The following is a 26281-nucleotide window of genomic DNA, read 5'->3' as shown; positions in this document are numbered from 1 at the left end:
ATTCGCTACAGGAGTTGTAAGCACTGGGCACGAATGTGCAGCCTCAGCTGTGGCTCAGGCAGGAGGAAATAGCAAATCTGACCCCTCAGCGTGCTTGGAGATAAATCAGCATGTTTCTTGGCTTTGCATTTGATGATTTTCACCTTTTTTCATGTTAAAAATTGTAGGTGAATTTTTTCTTTGTTAGCAGCTCTGGTTTCTTTTTGTGATCTCTTGACGCATTCGGGGAACTCGAAGAAAGATGTTGCAGTTACCTCATTAACCTCACTGACCCTGCTGCTGTTGTTTATTTTGAACAAGTGTGAGCCCACAGTGGAAAAGGACCCACTTGGGCTATCTGTTGTATCTTTCATGAGCAAGAAATGAAGGGCCAGTCCATGAAAATGCATTGCTGCAGCATGGCTGAAGCCCTGACTTGCAGTTTCCTGAGGTGTAACTGTGGCTTTGCTCATGCAAATGGAACACCTGGGTAGATGGAGCTGAAAAAACCCACAATTTACAGCATTAGATTTTTGAAGATGCACTTTTTTATGTCACTCTGTGATGCTGAGTAGTATCAGATGAACATAACACAGACCCATCAGACTGCTACTAAGTGGGGAGATCACTGAATTCTGATTTGGGGAAAGCTTGGAGGAGCACTTCTGATTTAAAAGACAGAGCAAACATCAAACAAGATCTGACCATCTCTGGTCAGATTTTTAACCTGTAGCCCTTCAGTCACAAATAGTGACTTAGCCCATAGTTGTCACAAATTATTCCAAAGTGGGTCCTCCTCAGGTTTCTCCAGGAAAGCACAGTCTCTGTCCACCTTTGAGCATTTTAACCTGATCACTTTAGCAATATTCACCCTGAACAGTTTACCCCAGGGAAAGTGGTTGGGTTGGGACCACAATGAAAACTTCCATGCCTTTGGGTCATTGTAACCCCCTGTCCCAGCCAAGGGACTTTTGCCCACAGGAATGGCTGCAGGTGGCAGCTGAGCTGACATGAAAACATCCCTGCAGTTCAGCTGCCCTCTCCCAAGAGAGAAGTGGCTGCAGCAGGTTATCCCACTGTTCAGGCTGGTGACAGAGGAGTGACATCCTGACACTTGGCTGCACAAAAGCATGTAAGATAAAAAAGCCAGTTCCAAATGCTCTGCAGATGGCCTTGGCTGCTTGGCATGGATGGATGAGCGGGTTTCCATGAGAAACCAAGTGTGTTTGCACTGTCCATCTCCCCTCCCTAATTCCTAAGTACAGCTGAGGGAAAAGGGAGGATTTTAGGTTATCTCAATGGATGGTGCTGGAGCCCATCAGTCTCACAAGCTGGGGCAGTCTTGAAGGCCTTCAGGTTTGCTGAGTGTGGTCAGCATGGTCCATGCTGAGCAGCACCTGCCCACGAGCTCACCTGCATCAAAGCAGTCCTCAAAGTCCCCAGGGGATTCCGTGCACAGCCTGAGCAAGAGGAGGGCATCCTACCCTCTGCAGGGAGCCCGTGCATCTCTGCACACTTTGCTACACCCATGGGTCTCCCCATGATGCCTTACTATTGCTAGCTGTTTACTATTGTTGGATACTTATTTGTTATTGAATACCTGTTTATTAGTAGATATTTAGAATAGAGACTCAACAAGGTCAAGCCTCTAAAGCGGGGAAATGATGCCTTAGGTGTTAGCTTTCAGGATTTTCAGATTCTGTGCTGCCTAGGGGTGCAGTTCTGAGCCTCGTATCAAGTGTTAGTCAGCTCTCTTCACAGAGTAGGGAGAAAAAACAAATCCTTTTCCTGCTGAAGACCAAGGACAACTTTCAGGCCCAAAAGCATGAACAATGGGGGACTGAAGGGAGAAACAAGAAGGATGAGACCTCACAACCTGAAGTTGTAATTGGACAATTAAACCCCAATATGCAAATGCACCCAAACTTATAAAACTGTAGAATCTTGTGACTGCTCAGCCATTTGGTGACCATCCTTGATCCACCTTGGGTGTAGCCCTGGTCAGGCCCTGTCCTGCCCAAGGCCTAAAGGCCTTTCAGTAAATATCTACTTTATTCTCTAGCTCTGTCCAGTCTCTGTTCCAGGTCAGCCTTCCCAAGACATCACCCATGCCACAGGAGAGTTCCCATCAGGAGCAGAGGCAGCACTGTGGGAGCTGCACAGAGGGCTCACTGCAGTGAGGGCTCCAGACACAGAGCCTGCAGAGGTGATAGGAGGAGCAAATAGTGTGATTTGGAAGTGTGGTCTGCAGAGAGCCTTCACAAAACCCAGTCTGGCTCCAGCAGTCACCACCTGGAGGGGAAGAGCAACAGGAGGTCAGGTCTGAGGGGTGCAGGGAGCTTGTCCCAGGAAACCCATGGAGAGTCCTGGTCACTCTTCTGGAAATGCAGAGGACTCAGTCAGGTCTATCCTGTTATCCCACCAACTTTCTTCAAGTGGTGCAGCTGCTGATTTTATCAAACTTACCCCAGCATAAATAAGATATAAGTAGGACCTGGTGGCTATGCTAGAAGTCCTAGTTGTTTCTGTCTTGACCTGAAACTGAGGGTTTTGAAAAATGATACATTTTTATGCTCCTGCTGATTGCTGGGTGATATTTTGGCTTTTGTCTTATTTAGAGAAAGTCTATATATTGTGTGAGTAACTTCAGGGCACACTACAACCTAAAGGTTCTGCACCTTCCTACAGTATTTATTTGTGGCTTTGCATTGCTCTGTTGTGTCTTGGTGTTTCTTAGTTAAGAGGTTAGAATAATACCTCCCTTCACAAGGTATTGGCATGCTTGTGCAGAATCTGATTTTTTAATGAGCTCTTATCTGGAGTTCAATTTATCCATGGATTCTGATGAGGCTGAGTGAGATCTCACCTGTGGCTGTCAAGAACAGGTGAGGGTTAAGGAACACATCCCTTCTTGCCTCCTAAATCCAGCTGGAGCCTTTCCTGTAATGGGGCAGGGAAATCACAAGATTTTTAATTTAACCTGACTTTGCAGTTGTTCCAGAGGTTGGAAGTGTGAAAGAAATGGATGCAGGACTGAAAGAGTGGTGGTTTCCAAGCAGGCACTGCTGTTAGCTGGTGATCCCCACTGCTCTGCTCTCCCTGGGGCACCTCCTCACCAGAGCTTCCAATCAGTCCAGGAGCAGGGCTGTGGCATGGTTTTGGGATGGGCAACGAGGCTGGAGTAACCTTTCCTGAATTTTCTCTTGGTCACACTTACGCTTTTTCTTCTAGGAAATGTGAAATGCTGAGCATTGCTAGATTGGCAGCAGGGAAAATACCTGAAGAGTGAGCCCTTGAGAGTGGCCAAGCTGTTTATCAAGAGACTGAAATACAGACTTAGAAACTTATCTTTAGATAATATTATTTTTGTGATGTTGTTTTAAAAAGAAAAACAAACAAAAAAAAGACCTTGCTTTTTGTTTCAGCTAAGCATAAAAGGCTTTTGCTGACCACATTGGTTTGAGGTTTTCATGTTGATCCTAAAACCACCCTGCGGTAAAATTTCTCTCTTTCTCTTCTTGCTTTGCCACAGGACTGGTGAAAAGGGAAAGTGTTAGCAGTTTCCATGTTCAGAAATAAAGGTCAACAGAATAAGTCATCCAAAAATCTGCCACTAAGTTATGTGGATAAAAGCTACCCAGCCCTCTGATGCTGTCACAAAGAGAGTTGTCACCACAGCTCTGGTTTCTGCTCATTTCAAACTTTGCTTTTGTACACCCTAAGTGTAAATCACTCAGATTTGGTACAAACATTTCAAACTGCTTTAGTTTAAGGTGCATCTCTTTGAATAGTCAAGCATCCACAAAATTAGGTGGTTTCTTTTTAATGCTGTGCTCCATTATGGCCACCTCCAATTTTATTAAATATTTGTGTTGCTGCTTTACTGGGTGCATTGCTCATGGTGACTCCTGCCCACCTCTTTTTCTGCTTGAAAAATTTTGAAGTGTACAAAGAAAATTAAACCTGTCCTGGTTCCCAAAAATGGTCTTTAAAAATGCTGTTATGGTTAAGCCCATTTTCACATAATCATTTTGACATAGTTCAAAACTGTAGGCAGTGAGAAGAAAATATCTCTGTTATGCATCCTCATTTACATGTAAATTACTGAATAGTATATTTGTCTCTATAGAATTTAGCTAATCCAAAGGAGGAACATTTCAAGTCAATCAGGGGTAACACAAATAATCTTGTCCTGCTGGAGGTACCTATGTTTAACTCCATTGTGATTTCTCATCTGGATCCTAGGGAGACTCCTTGCATAACTGTGGGGACTGCTGTTATTTTATGCTTAATTTCTGTAGAAATGTAAATACAATGAGCAACTGTGCCTGTGTGTGTTCTCTGAGATGATAATAGCCTTTATGCTGCCTGCTTGTCCAGTTCCTGGAATTGTTTCTGTCTCACAGTGCAAAAGCTGCCAGTTCCTTGTGTGACTATCAGCTATCTCTATTCTAAAATAAATAATAATAATATAAAACCCAAACCCACACATATCTGTTCTTTACATAGTGTAAAAGCTCATTAACTTCCTTAAGCAGCTTTAATAATTCTAAGCAATTCACCTGGATGGAAACTTTCTTTCCTGGAAAAATGCTTCCTAGTAAGTGACAAAGTGGCTACATCAAGGATTTACAGCTCTGTTGGCAAATCTTTGCCCACTGGCATTGCCTGCCACACGCTGTGTCCTGGCTCTAGGGATGAACCTCTGCTGTGTGCCTGGTGCCAGAGGGAACAGGGGCTTGGTTTAGCTAAATACATTTAAAATAAATAGGAAGAATGAAATTTTGAATGTTTTTCCTTTGGCTTTCTACCTCTTTGCACTTGTGAGTAAAAGATGGCTTTCAGATAAAGGACTCTTGGGAAGGAGATTGTCTGATGACTCTTACTGGTACATCCTATGCTTTAGGTCAGATAGGATGGGAAGATAATAGAGCTTAAAACCAGTGAAATAATCCAGAGAGATTTGAAATTTGAAAGGGTTTTATGGTTAATTTTACAGAGGCAAACTTGTGATTTGGGGTTTTTTTTCCCTCTTTTTCTTTGCTTTTCTTTTTTTTTTAATTTATTCTACCTAAAAAATTTGTCTCCCTCCTGTTTTTCTTCGCCCTGTCTAGCGATTTCTTTTTGGTACCATGTATTTGTTATGTATTCCAAACTGCTGTGAATGATTATGCAATTTTGTAGATGCTTTCTTCATTAATAAAACATTTGTTGTTTCATTGGTTTTTATTGGATGTTTTTGAGATGAAGGAAATCAAGCAAACTAATGCATCTGAAACACCATTCCTGGTATTCCCTGGCTCCTAAGCCAAGGAGAGAGTGTTTTCTTGTTGTGTACAAGTACGACTCTCTTTGAAGAGTTTCTGATTATAACTTTCCTTTTGAGATGACTTTGTCAGTAACTCAATGGACAATGGGCTTATTCAGTTGAGTTTTGGGTTTTTTTTTTTTAAAAAGGACATTTTAGGGGGGGAAAATGGGCCATTTTGGAGCATTACTGATTTTCTGGACCAGCTAATATTTTAAGTGCTTGCTTTCAAAGTCCTTACTCTTCTCTGGTCTTGCAGTGATTGGTATTTTTAACTGCAGAACTTCAAGTGACCTGGGAACAGCATCCTGGTTATAGTTTTCATTGTCAACCAGTGGCCAAACATCTTTGCCCTTTGCTGGAGATATCCCCTGCCCTGAAGTGGTCACAGTCCAAAAAGACAGCTTGTAGAGCTTCAGCACCACTTTTTTCTTGCTTTTCTCATGGAATTGCCTTTCTTGAAGAGCATTTTGATAGAGAAATGGCAAAGAGGAGGGATCCTGGGCATAAACAGCAGAGCTGTGGAGCTGCTGCTTTTGGCACATCTCAGTTGTCACCCCTGGTGCTGATCAGGGTGCTCAGGGCCATTTCAAGTGATGAGAAGATCCAGAAGGCTCAGTCTAATTCCTGTGTCTCATTTCCCTATGGAGAAACTAAAGCAGCTACTCTGAATAAACCAGAGCTTCTCATCTTTGTTGAGATTTCTTCACATTTCCTTTTTCCTTGAGCTATAACACAAGAGCCATCAGGATCCATCTATCTACACCTGTCTTGTTACACAGTGTCTCAGACCTCACAGTCTGGATGCTTGAAGACCAGGGCAGGGGCTGTTAAACATTTATTTTGGGAAACTGAGGGTCTCAACCAGGAGGTCTGTGACAGAGAATGAGGTTGAACCATAAATCTGGCTTTCCCAGATTCTTGCACCTCAACCACTTTTCTTTCCACCTGTGTGGGATCTGGAGGAGTAAACAAAGAAGGATTTGTTCTCTATATGAAATGGGAGCTTGTAATAATAAAAGCCTTAACATCTTGCTCCTGTGAGCTGACAATATAAAGTGTTTAATGCGGTGTGTGTCTTCAGCTATACTGTATTTCTGTCTGACTTCAGAAACCCAAGGCTACAAAAAACATAAAACTAATTTAAAAGGAGACATTAAACAAAGACCGTTTGGGAGTTCTGTTTTTCTGGTATTTGATATCTTTGGGATTTCTTTTTGCGTTTTTCCTTGAGAAACATGAGAACAAGGGTTAGGGTTTTTATTTTTCCCTGAAAAAAAAAGAAGCTAAGTCTCTCCCCTAATTATGGAGTTTCAGAATCTGTAACACCAAAGATCACCACAATGACAATATGTTCCTGAGATTTGGCAGTGTTTCAGAGCAAGGAAAAACATGTGTTGGGGAGTCAGTTTGCTTGGTATGATATCAGAGGTCTGTAATGGAGCTGTTACCCACGCCCTTTTCCTTTCCTAGCTGTATAATTAAATTGTTAACACATTTCAGAAATAATGGATTAATTAATGTAATTAAGCAGGCCTTCTTTCACAAGTGAAGAGCATGGGAAAGCAGCACTGCTATTCCTCTGGCATCATAAGTGTTCCTTTATTTTCATTCACAGTTCACATGAAGGTGAAGGGCTGAACAAATTTTCCAAAATTGCTCAAGGTGCCATTTTTAAAAGCTGTGCCCCACCAGTGTGTCTTTAACTCAGAAGTCAGTGAGCTGTAGACTCTTCAGATGACAGAATCAATGCTTAGGCAGTTTTGAAATTTCTACCCAGTGTCTGCCCAGGTTTTACTTTGCTGATCCCGTGTGTTGCTTTAAACAGACCTCCCCCTCGGACGAGGCAAGCAAGAAGCAGCTTCTGATGCCCCACCGGCCCTCAGTGGACCACTCAGACGAGCCCTTCCAGAGGCAGAGGGCAGTGAGTGCTGTCAGCATCATCACCAGTGCCCTGGAAGGTAAGAGACAACCTCAGTTCCCCAACTCAAAGCCACGTCCACCTTTAAAGGCAGGAAAAAAGTGACACAAAATGTCCTGATCTTGTTTTGAAAGAAGGCGCTAAGAATAGTTATTGCAAGCCCTATAACAGAGGCAAAACAACCCTTATGTTACCTATGGACTTGTAAAAATCCAGAGAAAATGCCAAATAATCAGGGTTGGAGCTGCAAGGTTTAAGATTTTGTGCTGTCATGGTGTTAGATCTACAGAGGGTTCACTGGAGTGCAGGGTAGCAGAGCACCAGGCTGGCTTTGGGTGAGTGACTGTGAATGTGCTGGTGCCTCTTCTCTCTGGGGCTGATGGAAAGCCTGGCACATGCAGTCACCAGCTACGTGCAGAACATCCAGATTGTGGGGGAGGAAAGTCTTTTAAGTCTTCAAGTCTCTCACAACAGGGACACTGCAGTGTTTGAGTCCCACCACGAGATCTGAGGATGCTCAAAGGACCACTTCAACCGCGCAAATATTTCTCAACAATTTTTTCCATTGCTCTTCTCACATGGTGCAGGAGGATTTTGCTCCTCTGAGTTTCCATAGGCAGGAACTTTGCATGTTCCTGTTGCAAATTTATCAACAGCAAGAGAACTCAGAGTAAGATCCCCACATTCCCAATCTTTTTTGACTTGTAGCATGAAAGGGCTTCCTACACTTTCTTGTGTTCTCCTGCACTGCAAATGGAGATGAGAGAGGAGGCAGCACCTCAGAACACAGAAAAATGTCAGGAATACAGTAGGAAGGGAAATTGTGGATTCTCCTGCAGCCTAATTCTCTGTGTGACTGATGGATAGAGACTCACCTAAGAGATGCCTTACAGACAGGAACTGGACATTGCCCAGTGTGAAACCACAAAGCCCTTCCTCACCCTCAGATTTTACCCTCCCCATGGTTATATTCAGCAGTATTGTGGCCAGAAGATATATTTGTGTTTGAATAAATAAAGAGCCGTGTTCTAAATAGGGAAATAATTGCTTTGGTGTATTCCAGTGTTTAATGTACTCTGCGATGGTTTTATTTGTTTTCTGTGGGGTTTTTGGCAATTAGCTTTGTGACTGATTTGTTTTCTTGTAGTGTGTTAAGAATGCCTAAAAAGCCTGGACTTCTGGGCTTCTTGTTTATTTAATGGTATTTTTCTAGTCCTTTATACCACAGAAATAGAGACCATCCAGGCTAGGATAACTCAGAGGACATGGCACTCAGGAATGTGGTTCAGTGGTGGACTTGGCAGTCAAGGGGTAACAGCTGGAGTCTGTGATTCTATGATTCTATATAGAAGAAATCCTTATCAGAGGTTTCCTAACTCCCAGACTTTGACTAGTCACCAAAACTGAATACTTGCTAACAAAGAATGTCAGATCAGAATAAAATATATCACAGGATTTAACCATATTCATGGCTGTAAGGTTTGTTCCAAACTCTAAAACAGCCAGACCAGAAATCCCTTCCTATTTACTTATTTGGTTTCTGCTCTTAGCTCTTGGGTAGTCAACAACTGTCTCCTTTTCCCAGACATTACAAAGCCTTGCAGCCAAGAAAGAACCTATTTCTTTTTAAATTTAAAAATAAGAGGAAAAAACATCTCCAACACAATGCTGGTTGTATTTTTCTGATCATTTTTTAACAGTAACAGAAAAAACAGAGGCTAATTTAACTTTTTCTTTTGCAGATATTTAAAAAAGTAGATATCTTGTGTTTTCCAAAGATCATATTTACTGGTAAAGAATGCGGATTCTTAATTGATTTACACCATTTTAATGCCACATCACTGCCAAAGGAGGACAGTCACACCCTCCTCCTTCCCTTGCTGTGTTCCTGGACTTTGTAGGATTGATTTTCAGCTGGATCAACAAGCAGAACCAGCTCACCCAGAAGGTCCAGGAGCACAAAAGCTGGCAAAAAACCAGAGAAATAACATGTGGCTGAGGCTGGAAAGGGTGAAACCAAGCCTTTGAGCAGCAACCTGACCTTAAAGGGGCTTATTTTGTGAAGAGTAAGGATACGGATCTATGTATTCTAGATTTACATGGAAAATTAGATCCTTCAGGAATTGACTGCCCTAAACCCTTTATTGCTTTCAGAGGCAAGTTTAAAAAAACAGGATTTTGCACTGAAATCTGTAGTTCTCAAATAATTTTAGGGTTTACCTGTGAACCCTCACTTTGAATGCTGGAAAGTCATTTCTTGGGAGCAGTTTGGCAGTGTAGATTTGTGTGCAAAACCTGTGCAGGTAGGACACCATATGGTATTTTGGAAGCTTGATGGAGGACACCTGATGCCACAGTTCTGTTGTCCTTTGAAGAAAAGTGGAAAAAGAATCAGAGAATCTGAGGAAAAATCCTCCAAGATCAGCAAGTCCAACCTTTGACTGAACCCCCTGTGCCCACCAAACCAAATTGCAAAGTGCCACGTCCACTCAGGTTTTGAACACTTCAGGGATGGTGACTCCATCTGTGCCTAATCACTCTTCCAGTGAGGATTTTTTTTCCCAATATCCAACCTGAAGCTCCCCTGGCACAGCCTGGGGCCATTTCCCCTTGTCCCAAACGCTTCCTGCCTTGGGAGAGGAGGCTGTTTATGAACTGATTGAAATAACAGCCTTGGCTGAAGTTTTCCTGTTATCAGTGCAGCTTCTAATTATACAGACTAAAACCATAATACAGCATTCCATGCCCATAAAGGAATCAGAAAAGGAAGGCATTAAACAATTCTGCTGATCCTTGTCATTTAGCCATTAAATGTCTTTTTTGGCTTTTCTCTTTTTCACCATTTAACACAAATTGTACTTATGAAGCTATTTCAGTTCTTTTGTGCATAGGTAAAACGAGCTTGTAAAAGTGTTATTATGGGCAATATTTTAAGAGCACCTTTAAAAAGCATGTTGGAGTTTTAGTAGTATTTTGAATCTGGCTTATGTGCTCCCTGATTTTGTCTGTGGGCCTTTCAGAAAAATCAGACATTTAATGCCTTTTTGGATTGCACATCAAGGACAGAAACTCTAATGACAACCAGTGATACTGTGGTTCTCAAGTACTTAAATCAACTTTAAATATTGGATTTAAGCTCTTTCATCTCTTATCTGCTTTAAAAGGTGTTACTTAAGATACTTGGAAAATGTGACCAGAGAATGAAATATATATATTCAAATCTAAGTTCAGTGAAGATAGTGTATTCTTATCCATTTGAACCTGGCAAAATGGAAAACAGAGTAAGAATCCAAGCCTATATATAATTCTAGATTTCACATATTTAGTGTGGTTCTTGCTTTTTGCCTGTGACACTTTTAAAAGGTTTTTACTTTCAGAACAGGTCACTGTCTGCTAAGTGCAGGTCAACTGGCTGAAACCTCAAAGTGTGTAATTTGCCAGGTTGTTAGGACAGGAATATTTTTACCTTTGAAAAAAGTTTGGGGTAATTTGTGAGCCTTCCTGTGTGTTATGAGTAATTTTAAGTGTTCTCTTGTCATATAACTCAGTGTGAATTGACTGTGACTTTGCTGCTTGTGGCTTAGAGCTTGAGGAATCGCACCAGAAATGTCCTCCCTGCTGGAACCACTTTGCTGTTAAATTCCTCATTTGGGATTGCTGCCCGCTTTGGCTTTTAATCAAGAAATTTGTCAAGTTTGTGGTAATGGACCCGTTCACTGACCTCACCATCACCCTCTGCATCGTGCTCAACACGCTCTTCATGGCCTTGGAGCATTACAAGATGACCAAGGAGTTTGACCACATGCTGTACATAGGCAATTTGGTAAGTCACTGGGAACCTGAAGTGCCACCTGAGGGGTGGATTTCCTGCTTTTTAAAGTTTTATCCGTGGCTTGGGAATGTCTCATTTTGATAAACAGCATTGCTTTGCCTTTGTCAGGCAAGTCCACGCAGCCACCTCTTTCTGAAGAGAACTGAATGAGGAACAAGTGTCTATTTTTAGCAAGCTAACATATTCTAATGTTATTAGTAACCATTAAAGCTGTGGTTTTGGGCTGTTCCTGATAGATATCTGCTTAAGGAAATGAGATAAGAGAAAGGTTAATGAGCTTTATTCGAGATTTCTGGTAAAGCACCCATAAGGCAGCAGTTCTTGGTGACTAATAGTGACTTTTATGTTAAAAAAGAAACCTACAGAAAAAAAGCAAGGCAAGATCTTGGAGGGAAATGGAGTCGTGTTTGATTAAGGGTTGATATCTATGCTGGAAGGGGCCTGCAGTGCATCTTCTACATGTGCTGGGTGCTATGAAAACCCAGCACATGTAGAAGATGCATGGGGGGACATGGAGAAAAGCACAGCTGAATAAATGAGGGCAAACTTAATGTGCAAGGCAGAGCAGATGGGTGCAGAGATGCAAAGTAAGCAGAGACTACACTTCTCCAAAGAAGAAACAGAGGGACAGTCTGCAGTCAGGCTGCAGGGACAGCAGAAAAGCCTTTCCAAGGGCAACGTGGTACGATCTGTGACCCAGGGGACCACTAAAATTCTGTAGTTACCACAAAATGGAATCTTTTTCTTTAATCATCTTTCTCTGATGTTTATGTTTAAAAGATGGCATGTGTTACTGCTTTAAAACTTAATGTTTAGAATCCTTATAATTTTAGTAGAGTCTGAATTAGAAAAGGCACAGGCCATCTAGCTATGGCATGGTGGGATTGCCCCTAAAATGTGGTAGCAGCAGAGCTATCCTACAGGAACATAAATGATCTGGAGAATCTGGAAAGTGGATGCTGCTAAGTTTGCATTTGAGGAGCTCACAGCAGAGATTTAAAAGGCCCTTTATTTTTGTAAAAACAAAGGCTGCAGTATCTCAAAGCTGGATTCAGCTAACTTCAGGTATTTATAGTGTAGGAGATTGTCTGTGCCAGTTGTCTTTGTCTCTTTTTAAAGTCAGTGGAAAGTAATGGGCAGTTTCAAGCCCCATTAATGTGACGTTGTAGAGACATTTACTTTTGAGTGAGGTGAACAGTGGCCTGTAGGGCTGTGACTTTGGTGCCACTGACCACAGTGGGTGCACACAGACACTGCAGATGTGGGACCTGCCTTTAGTGAGAAGCCTCCCACACTGGCAGGTTTGGGTGGGTAGTGGCAATAACCAGGCATTTTGTATCAGTCCTAGAATATGGGATATAACATATACAGATTATTTTCTTTACCCTGGTCCTTGTTATTTCTAGCTCTGGGCTTCCATGGGCAGGTTAAGGTTATTCCCTTAGGCTGTGGGACCTGTCTCCAGCTTTTCAGCTGATGTGTCTTGGCAAATCTCCCTCTGTTGTTGTGCTGAGGAGAAATTGGTTTGGATCTCTCTTGCTCCAAACCCATGCTCTTGCCCTCTGCAGAAAGCAGCAGATAAGGACAGCTTGGAAATCATCTTACAGGACTGTATCCAGCTTCACTTTGCAGCCAGCATTCCTTCTCGTTGCTCAACAATTTGTGGCCTTCTAAGCTGACTTGAAGAAATTCCTTTGCATCCATCAAAGCAGGTGGCAAAGCTGCCACTTCCCTCTCTGGCACTTGGGATAGTCAAGGTGTCTGCTCCTCGCTCTGCTTTTGGCAGATCAGCTTCCCCCTTTGCAGACCACAGGCAGTGAAACTTTAGCCCTTGGCATCCCTCCTGCCAACAGAACTCTTGCAGACCTGCCAGGGCTGAGCAGGGCTGTGCCAGGTGCCATCAGGAAATTAGACAATCAGTAGAGACAGGAACTTTGCAGACAGAGAAATTTTTCAGAAAGACCCTTTGTTTTTTCTTCAGACGGAGAAATTTTACAACGCAAATTTTGCGAAATTTTGTCAAAAAAAAAAAAAAAGTCACTGCCTAAAGCTATTTATCCTCTTTGTGCTGAAGTGTGAAGTAAGCAAAACAGCTTGCCTGTATTTTTTGTAGCAGGCTGATGGCCCAGGGCTCCCCTTGTCCTGAGATCCCAGCTCTGTGAGAGCCCAGACTGTCCCAGCTCACCCTCTCCAGCTTTACTAAACCCCCGCATAACTGGATTAATTGTGAGCAGAGCAGGTCACAGAAAGGTAACTCCATTTTGTGGAAGATTTTGCAAAGTCATTTGTAATGAAAGTTGACATTTTTTGCAATTCCCTGTGAAAGGGAAGGGAGTCCCAGCTCCGGGGCAGGCTGCCAGGTGACTGCATCCCCTGAGCTGCAGACTGCCAGCCCCCCCTCTGCCCCCACGCTGGCTGGCTGGCTGTCTTCCCATTACATCTAACCCTCTCTGAGTGATTATGCTGGCATTAAACAGGGGAAATATTAAAGAGGGCAGGTCTTTGGTTTTTTTGTTGGTTTTTTTTTTTTTTTTTTTTTTTCACTCGGAGCAAATGTTTCTGAGAGGAAGGAAAGAATGGAAATGGAATATAGATTTTCTTCCTCCGGATCTGCCAGTCATGGGGGCTCTCCTGCTGTGATTGCCCATCTACTTCATTCAGCACCTGCTACTTTCAGGCCCCTTTAGCTCATCCTTTGCAGGAATGAACATTTTCAAATGTGATCAGAAGGGCAGCCGAGCACGTGTACAGAGTTCATCTGCCCACGCAGTGCCACCACTTAAAAAATGAGTGGAGAGAGCAGGACTCCCTCAATTTCTGTTTTCCTTTAGAAGCTGAGGTACCATTATGCAACATTAAAGCCTAAATGGCTGAAATGACAGGTAAAAGGGTTTGTTGGGTTTTTTTTTCCAGACAAAGTGCTCCACATCAGCAGTGTCATATTTAGCAGCAGTGGGATGTTAAGCTGGTTGTTTTCTTTCCAGCCTTTATCACATGAAACACTCAGCCCCTTGTGCAGTGGACCAGGTGCCATGTGAGGTTTGTGGCTTTTACACACACTCGACTCCTGATGCCTTCAGGAAGGCTCAGACATTTTGCTGTCTTGCTGTGACATTTCCTTCTCAGAAGGCTATTGATTAAAATGATTCAGGCAGGGAAAGTGATCCTCCTGAGTCATTTTCCCAGCAAGAGGGTTGCATAATGTGTGCAGCGTGGTCTCGTTGTTTTTTTAAGGCAGTCCCCTGGATACAATTTCACAGACATCCAGTTTTGCCTTGTTCTCTGTCCCAGGAAAAATTTGAGCACTATGGTGGGAATCTTTGGTATCTGTAACCCCTGTGACTCAGAAGTTCTTTGCTAATTAGAAATATGAGACAGGTTGTTTGTCGTGTTCTTGGTGTGAGGTGGTGATGGAAAGTTGCTTCATCCCAAGGTATTGCTGCAATCCAAGATATCATTTTCCTGAAGGGAAACAGAAGGTATTTTCTGTAAGGAATTGTGCAAAATGGCCACTTGGAATAATTAATTCCTGGAGCATTACAGCCCAAAGGCAAACACTCCTCAAATTCAGGCTATGACAATTCATTTTTCTACTTTAATATCATAATTGTATGATTTTACTCTTTCCCTTTCACGTCTTAGTGGGTGTCTCATCTCTGTTGCTCAGAGCTGATCAGTTTTGCTGGGCTAATGTTGCAAATATTCAACTCTTGGAAGGAAAACATTTCTCCTTGACTCTATATTAGTGATACATGACCTCTGGATTTCCCCCTCTCTTTTGACCAACAAAGTGCATTAATGTTGATTGTTTCATAGAAAACCATGTATTTTAATTTTACAGATATTATCCATTTCTGCAAGTGTATCTATTCCTATTTCAGAAATTCCAGAATTTTGCAGAAACACAAGGCTCTGGGCAGCTTGTACTAGGATGTGAAATGAAAATAAAACAGTATATGACAAACTTGGTGCCCACATTTTGTCATTTGAAGTTGATTGTAGCATTGCACCATGCATTTAAAACATTACTTAAGCAGGGCATAGGAAAGGACAAAATCTGAGTCTCTGGGATACTTTACAGGAATCTATTACAAGTGAATTTGCTGTCAGCAGCCTTCCTTTCCCTGCTCCCTCTGCCTCATAGGTAATATTAATATGTTGTTTTAAAGAAAAATGTTCCAATTAGAAGCTCCACCATATGACATTTGAACTGGGTCATAAATAATCAGTGTGTTCCCAAGATGCAATGAGAAGAAAATTGCTGTGACTATTTGTAAAAATAATAATAGTAAAAAAAAAAACCAACCAAGACTCAAATTAGAGTTTCTAATTGTCTTTGCTGCCAGCAATAACCTCAGAATAACTGGAGGCATGCATTGCCCTTCTATTGATAATAAGAACAAAATAAAAAGGGATAATAGACCAGATACTGCAACACAAATAGCCCTTAATACTCACTCTCCATTCACTTAGCTTTCTCCACTGAAATTAAGAGATTTAACCTTTATAAAAAGCACCTTTACACCTTTTTTTTTTCTTTTTTTTTTTAACACTGATTATTCAGATGATGGAAGGAGATGGAAATATATGTTCCAATCCAAATCCTGAAGTCAGGCGTCATTATATGTTCATGGCAGTATCAAATATTATTGTGAAAAGACTAGATAAAATTGTAATAGTGCTAAATAGTCAGCCAAAAAAACCCACCACACACACACAAAAAAAAAAACCCAACAAAAAACCACACACACAAAAAAGCCTCCAAAAAACCACCACCAACAAGTATTTGTTTGTAGAATGTGTCTGACTTTCTGCTGGGTTCACCTGTGGGAGTGGAAACTCCACAAGCAAGGGGTTGTGGTTAAAAGATTAGTTTGACTTCATATTTTCTTTCTGCAGGTCTTCACTGGGATTTTTACAGCAGAAATGATCTTCAAAGTAATTGCCCTTGATCCCTACTACTATTTCCAACAGGGCTGGAATATTTTTGACAGCATAATTGTTATTCTAAGCCTGATGGAACTGGGTTTGTCCAGCATGGGAAACTTGTCTGTTTTACGCTCCTTTCGACTGGTAATGGTCTTATTCTGTTCTTAACCATCTTTTTTTTTTAATTATATATAAACTCTGACAAGAATGCAACATATTTTCTTAAAAACGCATCTGCCTGTAATTGCTGCAAACTGGTGAACAGTATGTGACACTAATTACTGTGGGATAAATGGAATTGTTCCAGATTTACATCAGGGTAAATGAGAACATAATTTGATTCCTTCTAGCTGTGCCAGGTACTTGAAGCACACTTAAAATATTTGAATTCCAATTTGTAATAAAGATCTGCCATTTTATACCTGTACACCTGTTAGCACAAACAGTAGAAAATTGATAGCCCAAGAAATGCAGGAGCTGATAACTTGTTGTTTTAGGAGCTGTTATTCCTAAATTATGTTATAAACATGCCACTGTTCTTTTAGATGTTGTCAAAAGAAAATGTCTTTGAATTATTCAGAGAGATATTTTTTTTTCCTAGAACTGATCAGCATAACATAGCATCTGTCTTTCACAGGAACTCCTTAGCTGTCAGCTCCTTTGTTAAGCAGGGGCAGTGGTGTTCTATTAATGAGAGATTGGCAAAATGCTGGAACAGAAAAGTACTTTCCTTTCCAGCTTGACATTTGTGTTGCATTTCATGTACCAGGATGTCCGTGCTAATTATTCTGGCCATGATATGTCTTCAAAATTTTAAAGATCAGGAAAATAAGCCCTTGTGATTACATTTACCAGAATAAAAGTGGGTTGGTTTTTTTTTCCCCCAAAATTCTCTGCACTGCTCAAAAGCACAAATTTTCCATCACTGTCCTAAGTGTCTCCCTTCAGTTTCTGGAGCAATCCTGCTTCAATAGGACTTAAATTAAACCTTCAGCAGAAAACACAGCACAAGGGCTAGGCACCATTTACATCCTTAAAATAGCTCTTAAGTGGGCCGTGGGTTGTGCACAGACTGCGCGATCCTCGGCACAGAGGTGATTTTCACCCCAGGAGCTAACAGCTAATAACACCTGACTGAGGCTTGCTCTGAAGCACAGAGGAATTCCTTCCCTCATTGTGGGACCAAATCTCTCTCCAGATGACTGCCAGCTTGTTTATTTTGAGGAGGAAATGCAACACAAAAGAAAATGCTAAGAAATAGATTTCATCCCTCCATCCTTTCCCCACCAGTGGGGGAATGTGCCATTAAAACCATGTCTATCTAACCAAGCAAAGCATAGCTCAAGAAAACTTAATTCTCATCTGAGAAGCCCAACTGATGTTTTATTAATAGAAGTAATGAGGTTAACAGGAAGTATGGCTAAAATCACCTTGTACCACGCACACTGCGGAATTTAACATCTTTCACGTTTTACTCACATTAATAATTCATTGGCTGAAATGGCTGATGCTTCTGTGAGCTGACACTGTTGTTTATGTTCTGTTCACAGCTGAGAGTCTTCAAGTTGGCAAAGTCCTGGCCGACCTTAAACACGCTCATTAAAATCATTGGCAACTCCGTGGGCGCCCTCGGTAACCTCACCCTCGTGCTGGCCATCATCGTCTTCATTTTTGCCGTGGTAGGAATGCAGCTTTTTGGGAAGAGCTACCTGGACAACGTGAAGAAGATCAGCACCACTGGCAATCTGCCACGGTGGCACATGAACGACTTCTTCCACTCGTTCCTCATCATCTTCCGGATTTTGTGCGGAGAGTGGATCGAGACCATGTGGGACTGTATGGAAGTGGCCGGGCAGCCACTGTGCCTTCTCGTCTTCTTGTTGGTCATGGTGATAGGAAACCTGGTGGTGAGTTCTCAAGATGGTTTTGTTTCTCTTCCTTTCCTGGTGGGCATGGTGCAAATGTACCATTTTTTAATCCAGAAACGGCAAATCTCACATTGCTCCACGATTTTAATTCAATGAACTGAGTAGTTACCAAGAGATATTTGTTATCCCAAACACAAAGTTGCATTACCAGTTGACTAGCTGGGAATGAGGACTTGCTGGTTTTTTTCAGAAGGGCAGATGTTTTACTAGAAGAAAGGCACATGGGTTGATCACAATGATTTTATTTCTTAGGTCGTTCATGGGGCTGAAGGCATTCTTTTCTGTACAGGTGTGAGTACCACCTCAACTATCCCTGTTTTGGGACATGCTTCCCTTCACTTCTGGCCCAGAATTCAGAAACATTACCACAGTACAGTGTCTTTGAGCAGACTTTTGAATGTCTTTAACCTGCATGTTTTAGGAAGCTGCAGGTTTTGTTTACAGGAATGTCACTGGCTCACTTGCTGGTTTTTTAATAGGCTATCCCATAAGCCTGGCTTACATAAGCTCTGAACCTATTAAGACTGAATTATATTTCCCTGTTGACATCTTAAGGAGCGCTTTGCTGGCTTTCAGTCATTGTGGAAATGTTTTGCCTGTTCAGCTTACAGAGCATCTTTGATATTGTGGCTCTAATGGCCTTACTGTTTGTGTAGTGAGTTGTTTAATAGTAGATGCTGCTGTAAAAAAAAAGAAAAAAAGTTGGGTTTTGCTACCAATTGCTTTTAGTGGTTGTTTTGCTTTGCAGTATCCAATGTTTTGGTTCTTGTCTGCTGGGGTAGAAAAGTTCTTGAAAGAGCTTATAGAAAAGCAAAGTGTGTTGCTTTCTTTACATTAATTTAAATTTTAACAGGGTTTTTCGCACTGAAAATGTTGATTGCAAGAACAAGGTATATTTTTTAGGTTTTTTTTTAATAAAAGTCAAAAGATTAAACTGTGATTACTCAGGAAGTGGGAAATTATTAATGCTTTTTTCTATGATTTACCATTTCTATAAATTTTCCTTGGAATTAAATTTGATTAGAAGAGCTGGGGCAAAATATTACTTTCTTTATTTAGGAAAAAAACATTATTTATTATATCTTTTAGGAGAGTTTAGCCTGAGATCTAGAAAGTTGATCTCCCTCTGCCATTAAGCAATGTGTTCTGTGTATGATGATGAAAGCTGGAAATAATATGTGTTAAATTCTGGGGGAAATGTTAACATTTGAAATATTCATGGATTATTAAAAGATGTGAATTAGCAACATCTGATACCCTTAGATATTAATGCTCATCAGCGTGCATAAGTTCTGTTAAATATGAAATCTGGTTCAGCAGAGACTGCATTATCATTATCTATGTATATTTAACCTTCAGTGCTCAGAAAAAGACTGTCCTAGATGTAAAACCAGATATTGAAAAACTCTGTCAGCATGGATAAGCTGAAGTTATTGGTCAGCTGAAAGAAAAAAATGCTAGCTTTACTCTTTTCAGACAAGAGTTCTGTATGGATGTGGCAAAGACTGATAAAGAGGAATGATTCTTGTGTTTGGTCACTCACTGGAAAAAAAAAAAAACGGAATTATTTATTTGTGATGAAAGTGGTGAAAAGAACCACAGATTCTGAATCATGAGACTCATCCAGAGCCAACATGGAGATTTCATGATGTTGATGGGCAGGTAGAGAGGAGGTCATCTTACACCTCTGGCATCTGCAAAATTGTTGCTTTCTTCCATAAGAGTGGAATGAACTCACCAGCTCACTTACTTGCATAACATCATCAGATCCAAAAATTCTGGTAGCTCAAAAGCACCATGAGCCCTTTCAAATAAAAATAAAATAAAAATACTCATGTGCAAAACCTTTTACCTGTAATTCCATTGGCATCTGTGCCAGCAAAGTCTCTTTTAACTTGCTGAGATCTTTTTCCTCCTCTTGAGTTTCAAGAGTCAGTTCTGATAAAGAATATTATCCTGAGGTTGTATCTCATTTGGGCTCTAAATTCTTCCATAGGATCTGGAGGCATGGAGAAAATCTTGGTGTAGCATATCTGTACATGCATCTAAATTAAATACTTTTATCTGTCACATCTGCCTTATGGTGATGTCCGTGGTCACTTTCCTGGCTGCAAGCTGAGGATTATGGAGCACACTTGCTCTTGAACTCGTGTAAAGTCTGCAAACTGGTGTTGAAATTGTTACAACCCCTGCAGTTCTGTGGTGTGTTCAGTGACTCGGTTTGCAGGTCTTATCCAGCCTCACTAACATGAATTCAAAGGAATGGTGGAAGAAAAGCCAGGAAACTTAGTAAGTGCCCTGGGCAACATTGTGTTATAGAGCAGTCCAGTTGTTGAAAGGAATTTTAGTATATCCTTAGTCTTTGGATTCTATTCATATATCCTGAAAATGTCTTGGACAATTTGTGTGCAATGCCACATGAAACTATATTTAAGGCTGGTCAGCTGATGAGTGAATCATCTTTAAGGAACTAAACTTTACAATGTAGTGGAGGACTATATGCCATGTAACTGCCTTTTGCTCAATAAAGCTGTGCTGCTCTTGCCAGCTGGCATTTTAGAGCCATTGAGGCTGCTTTAAAGGTAGAGCCAAACCAGACAGATCATAAGAATTTCTTCCACCTTTGTAAGAGAGAGCTTCTGAAATAGCTAAATGAATAATTATGCTTTTTGTTAAGTTTTCAATGGGGCTTAATGTATTTTTAATGTATATTTCTGTTACTGGGGTGAACAAGGAAAACCACCAAGACAGAATTATTAAGATGATGTGGGAGAATTAGGATCATGAGGCAGGTCCTGGTGCCCCCTGATCCAGGTCAGCCGATGTGACACCAGCCACTTCTCAGGGGACAGCTGTGTGTGCTGGGTGCTAGCAACATGCATGAACAAAAGGGACACTTCCATCACGGGCACAACAACCTCCCAGCCTCGCTGGGTGTGCGTGAGGCACGCTGGACAAGCCACACTTTTACCCTCTGGTGGCCATCAGGATGAAGGATGGCTCCTGCCAGCGTCTCCTGAAGTGCCATCAAGGGAAGGACAGCCTGATGTGCTGCAGAAATTCACAGAATTCACACAGAATTCACAGAATGACTGGGTTGGAAGAGACTTTCAAGATCATTGAGTCCAACCCAGCCCTAACACCTCAACTAAACCATGGCACCGAGTGCCACATCCAGTCTTTAAACACATCCAGGGATGGTGACTCCACCACCTCCTCAGGCAGGCCATTCCAGTACTTTATCACTCTTTCTGTGAAAAACTTTTTCCTAATATCCATCTTATATTTCCCTTGACACAGCTTGAGACTGTGTCCTCTGGTTCTGTGAGTTGCTGCCTGGAGAGAGAGACCAACCCTCACCTGACTACAGGCACCTTTTAGGGAGTTGTAGTGCACTCACTGTCTCTGCTCCTGCTCCAGCTGGGCTGTGGATGACCCAAAAAGCATCTCTTAGTGTTAAATCCACAGAGCTGCAGTGCATTAACTGGCCCTCAGGGCTCAGTTTGGGCTGCTGTTGTCTCACCTCTGTCCCATTCACACATCCCAGTACATCCGTGCCACATCCACCCCTGGTCCCCAATCCACCCAAGCTGGCAAATCACTGCTGCATTTCCAAGGTGGATCTTGCATTAGTCACAAGCATGTAAACATGTAGGGTCTGTAGGCAGGAAAGTGACACCTTAAGAATTTTCCTTAAAAGCAAGCTATAAGAAGGGAATTCCTCCTTTAGGATCTGTCCTAGCCTTTTTTTTTTTTCCCTGCTGTCCATTCACTCAGGAAAATATTGATGACATTTTCTGAGAACACAAAGGTAGAAAGCACCACCAGTTTCTAGGGTACCACTCTATCCTGTAGGCAGGATTGCATAACCATTATTGAATTAATGCATGATGCATGGAATTATGAAATACAAAGTGTAAGGTCATGCACTCAGCCCTGTTTAAATATTTATGTTATGAACCAGTAGCTTACCAACAGAAAATGCTTGAGAGTATATGTATCAGTCACTGTGAACATCTACATCTGAAATAATTGCATGGAGGTGCCTTTATAGTCAGATCTGGTTAATGGAGTTTGTGAAGTCATAAAATATCTTACCACCCCAAAATTCTAAATATATCAGACTAAATAGCCCGTAAAACTACCTATTCCTGTCCCTGCAATCCTAGGAGGCAAACTCAGCTGTAGAAATCCCCATGTGGCTTGATATGTTGACCCAAGTGGACCTTCTGGTCCTGTGTTTTCCTGTGGTAATTTTAGTGCCTGGCAGCAGAGCTGCTCCAGCAGGGTTTGGATGAGATTTGAAGTGACCACTTTGGTTAAACTCAGTGGAAACTTTTCTCTGAAGAAGTTCAAATGTGCCTGAAACCTGTCTTTCCATTCTGCTTCCACATCTCAGGAAGCCTTTATGGATGTTTTTTCTGTTATAATTTGGCCCATGAGATAGGCAGAAATATGGAAATGTCACATTCTTTGGTGGAAGAGGTTTTTGCCTGCCTACCTGCCTTACCTGTCCATGTAGGGCAGATCCCTGCTGAGGTATTCTGGGAAAGTCTCACTAAACCTCCATCAGGTTCTCAAACTGGTCAGACACCAACAGAACCTCATTACGAGTCATTCACCACCATTCCCCTCTTGAACAAAGTCTGTTGATAAGGTGTGTTACCAGAGCTGTTCTGGCAGACACACAGTTCTGCAGCCTGGCAAGAAAGAAAAATCAAGTTACAGGGTTTTGAGCAACCTGGTCTGGTGCCATGCCCATGGCAGAGGGGTTGCAAATAGGTGATTTTTAAGGTCCCTTCCAACCCAAAGCAGGAGATGATTCTGTGAATGGGAGCAATGCAGAACTTCTCAGTGCCTCCACTTCATCCCGTTCTTTCATAAGAGTGTTCCTCCTGACCCTGAGAACATTGGGCACCACCAGTGCAACCTGGATGGGAATAATGGCCTGGAAGGAGGAGAAAGGCAAGAGAGATGAAGGGTCATTTAGCACGGGTCCTGGCCTGACAGATGTGCAAGACAGAGATTTGGGATTGGGAGGATTGTTTGGGTGGGGAAGAGAAGTGACTACAGCTTTATGTGAAGCTTAATGTATGAGAAGAAATTCACAGCAAATCCCTGCCCTGAATCACTTTCCTAAATAGCAGACCCTAAGCAATATAAGATTTCACATATTAGTCTATCTAATACTTTTTTTTTTTGCTTTGTTTGCTGAAGTAGCCTTTAGTTCAATGTTTAGAGTCAAGAAAACAGATCAAAAACCACAAAAGAGGCAGCTGTAACGTGTAGTGTGTAAATGTGTGAGGCAGGACAGATATTTAAATTGCATGGCCTTCTGTATAAACTGTTTTCTAGAATTAATTACTGAGTGTCACTAATTGAGCACCATGATCTCCAATTGAGGAACATAAGAGTGAGTCTATGTGGCCACGTGTGAAGGAGAACTGGTAGCCCACCCTGTGGGAATCCATCAACTGGCTGGCTGTATGGGAGCTGCACGGGTCTGTCCCAGCTGGAATATTGTGGTCAGTGCAGAGTATGAAGAAGTTTAATAACACAGATCAAGAGGATCTTTTGCTTTTGCCATCCATGCCAGAAAATATCCCAGAGCTCATTTAATTTATTATTGTAGGAGTATCCATAAAGTCCTGTCTCACCCAATGCTGATGCTTCTCCATCACTGCAAATTTCTCAGCAGATCACGGCTGGGCTTGAAAGAGGCTTATGGTAATGTCAGATTTTCTCTTTGTTTAAATGAAATGGGTACAGAAAACTATCATTATCCGTGGTAAAACCAGAAGTAATAGCAAAATAGCATCTTACAGGCCTGGGTAAAAGTGGATTACAATTTTACATTTCAAGAGCTCAGACAACCAAAGGATGTTAGGATGGTCAAAGGTGGTCTTCAGATGGAGATTTGTATTTCTGCCTGACATGATAGGGCTGTCACTGAGGGAAGATACAAAAAAACTCCAACAGTTTTAAAAGACAGAATGCATTAAATCTGGGAATTTGAAGACTATAAAACTTTTTAAAGGATAATGAAGGGTTGTTTTACCCCAAAAAGTATGAGGTTTCTTTAATTCAGATTACCGTTGTCAATAAATGAATGAAAAGGAAATTCTGATGGCATATGATAGCACTTTTCCAGCTATCTCCTTATTTTCTTTCCAAATGACATACAAATCTAGAATACCAAAGGCCTATTTTTGTGGTTTTTACTGTCTATCCCTAGAGAAATGCTTAACTCAAGGGTTCCAACAAGACTTGCTGCCCTGAATCAAGTAATTATTTTTGCATTTAATAACAAACATGACTTACTCATGGGGGCCACTGAAGACATCCACTGTGTGAATAAAGGTTAATCTCCTCGGAGGAAAATGTAGTATTTGTATTGCATCTAATAATTAATATAAATGAAGTGGAATTTTAAAATATTGTGTTCCTTCTAATTGCAAATCTAACTAGGTTAGATCTCCTTGCTGGAAATTAAAGCAGGTTTGGGAAGAAGGTATGACAGCCCAAATTACAACATTTAGGGTTTCGATTTTTAATTTTCAAACCGCAGTAGAGGTCTGCAGTGTCCTCCAGCTTTATATGTTGTACTTCTACCTGAAAGCACATATTCTCCTTGGAGTCCATCACTTCCACTTCTTGCACAATAAAAGGAAGAAATGATAAGTTGCAATTAAGTGAAACCTGTGGAAAACCAGCTTTTTGCAGGGAGCAGGGAAGCCATAGATTTGAAGAGAGCTCATGTTGTCCCAAGACTTACATGAACACTCCCTTCCATCCTCTCTCTCTACACCCCAATGCTCATGTCCTGGATGCTGCTGTTCACCTCATCTGCTCTTTCAGCAGCTCCCAACATTCTGGAAATGTGCATTTGTGTTTTGGTTACATCAGCTGAGAGGGCCAGCACATAAAGAGGCATGTCAGGAACAGTCATCGTCAGGACAGACAAAATCCGCAAAGCAGCGAGCGAAGGGCGCGTGGGGCACTGGGGAGGGGGAGGATTGATCAGCAAGCTGCAAGAGCCATAATGAGAGCTGGGAAATATTGGCAACAAGGGCTGGAGAGTTTGAGGGTCCAGAACAAGCCAGGGAGCCCAAGGGATCGTTAGCAAGAAGTGGAAGTGTCATTTGAGTCTACCTCCTCAGCCTGGACACTCATCGAGGGAGGCGAGTTTCCTTCCCCGAGCCACATGTGGCTCTGCAGGAGAGCAGCCCAGAATCCAGAATGAAAGCCCAGAATGAAAAAGCTCAGCTAGGGACACAAAGAAAGTGGTGTCAGAGCAGCTGTCAGCATGCCACCATCCTTCTTGCTTCTACTCATTTGTTCTTGTGGCTGGCAGCGGGAACATTTGGTGTGATACTGGAGAGCTCAAACCTCAGAAGGAGGCAGCTAAAGCCCAGCACGTTTCCCAGCTTCTCCCTTCATAATTTCCATGCCACCTACCTGAACACTCTGTGTGTCCCAAAGCAATTTCAGCTATTTGTATTCCCCATTATCCATCCTTTCTTGAGAAGAGCCTGGGAAGCAGAGCACTCAGGTAGTCGATGTTTTTGGGCAAACATCTGACTGTATCTGCTTAAAGCATTTAAACCTCCTCAGGGTTGAAGAAATGTCCACCAGAAACAGATGGCATCATCTGATGCTTAAAGAAAATAAATCTTGACACCAACCATCAATCAGTCCAGTCCAGGAGCCTCTGATGGCTCCTAGTAGAGATGGAAAGCCTCCATCCTCTTGTGGGTTAGTTTAAACACAAAGCTTTTGCCTGATACTCTAGGCTTTAAAAGCTGTATGATTTATCAGTACCCACATAAATAACTATAATTTATTTTATAGAGTAGATATATCCCGCCCCCATGTGTAACACCAGATGCTGGTGCTAAAAAGTTTGGGGAAATTAACCTCACTGTATTTATGACGAGCCATCAAAGACTGCTGGGTTTCAAAAATGCCATTCTGTGGTAGACTGAGTGGAGTCTATTCAAATCTGGGAGGTTTAGGGCTGCTTCACCCAAGATGTGAAGGGAAATGCACCTGAAAATAGATGGGAGGAGTGACTACTTTCAAAACCTACTTCTAAAAAGTAATGTGCTTCTTTCTGTCACTTCAGATTAATGAGAGTCTATACCCTGCTACAGGCTCAGTTGTTTCTTTTGAAGAGTGGAGTCTTGGCACTTGGTGACTTAATCTGAGTTTGCATCTTGTGTTAGGGGACAAGTGTGTTTTCAAGGTATTATGTGGTGTTCGTGTTGAACATACACTAAAATCTGCCTATTTTTTGCCTGCAATATTCATCCACAGAAAAGTAGAGATATTGGAAAATACAGCTAGTTCAAATCCCAGTAGAAATTGGCATACAGAAGGGTGAG

General features: G+C 41.8%; 1 protein-coding gene across 7 annotated transcripts in view; it reads left to right on the top strand.

Moving 5' to 3' along the window:
• The window catches only part of SCN5A (sodium voltage-gated channel alpha subunit 5), a 175397-nt gene that overhangs the window by 62361 nt on the left and 86755 nt on the right, over positions 1-26281 (top strand). For 6 of the 7 annotated variants that reach the window (XM_063416519.1, XM_063416503.1, XM_063416492.1 and 3 more), the window contains 4 exons: positions 7116-7248; positions 10793-11031; positions 15940-16113; positions 17520-17876. In XM_063416519.1, coding sequence (XP_063272589.1) covers positions 7116-7248; positions 10793-11031; positions 15940-16113; positions 17520-17876 — 903 coding nt within the window. Of the gene's footprint in view, positions 1-7115; positions 7249-10792; positions 11032-14922; positions 16114-17519; positions 17877-26281 lie in introns of those variants that run through there. The other variant, XM_063416512.1, reaches the window with a different exon arrangement.

Source organism: Prinia subflava, chromosome 1 (assembly GCF_021018805.1).
Source record: "Prinia subflava isolate CZ2003 ecotype Zambia chromosome 1, Cam_Psub_1.2, whole genome shotgun sequence".
NCBI lineage: Eukaryota > Metazoa > Chordata > Aves > Passeriformes > Cisticolidae > Prinia > Prinia subflava.
This window is presented reverse-complemented; position numbering and strand designations above follow the sequence as displayed.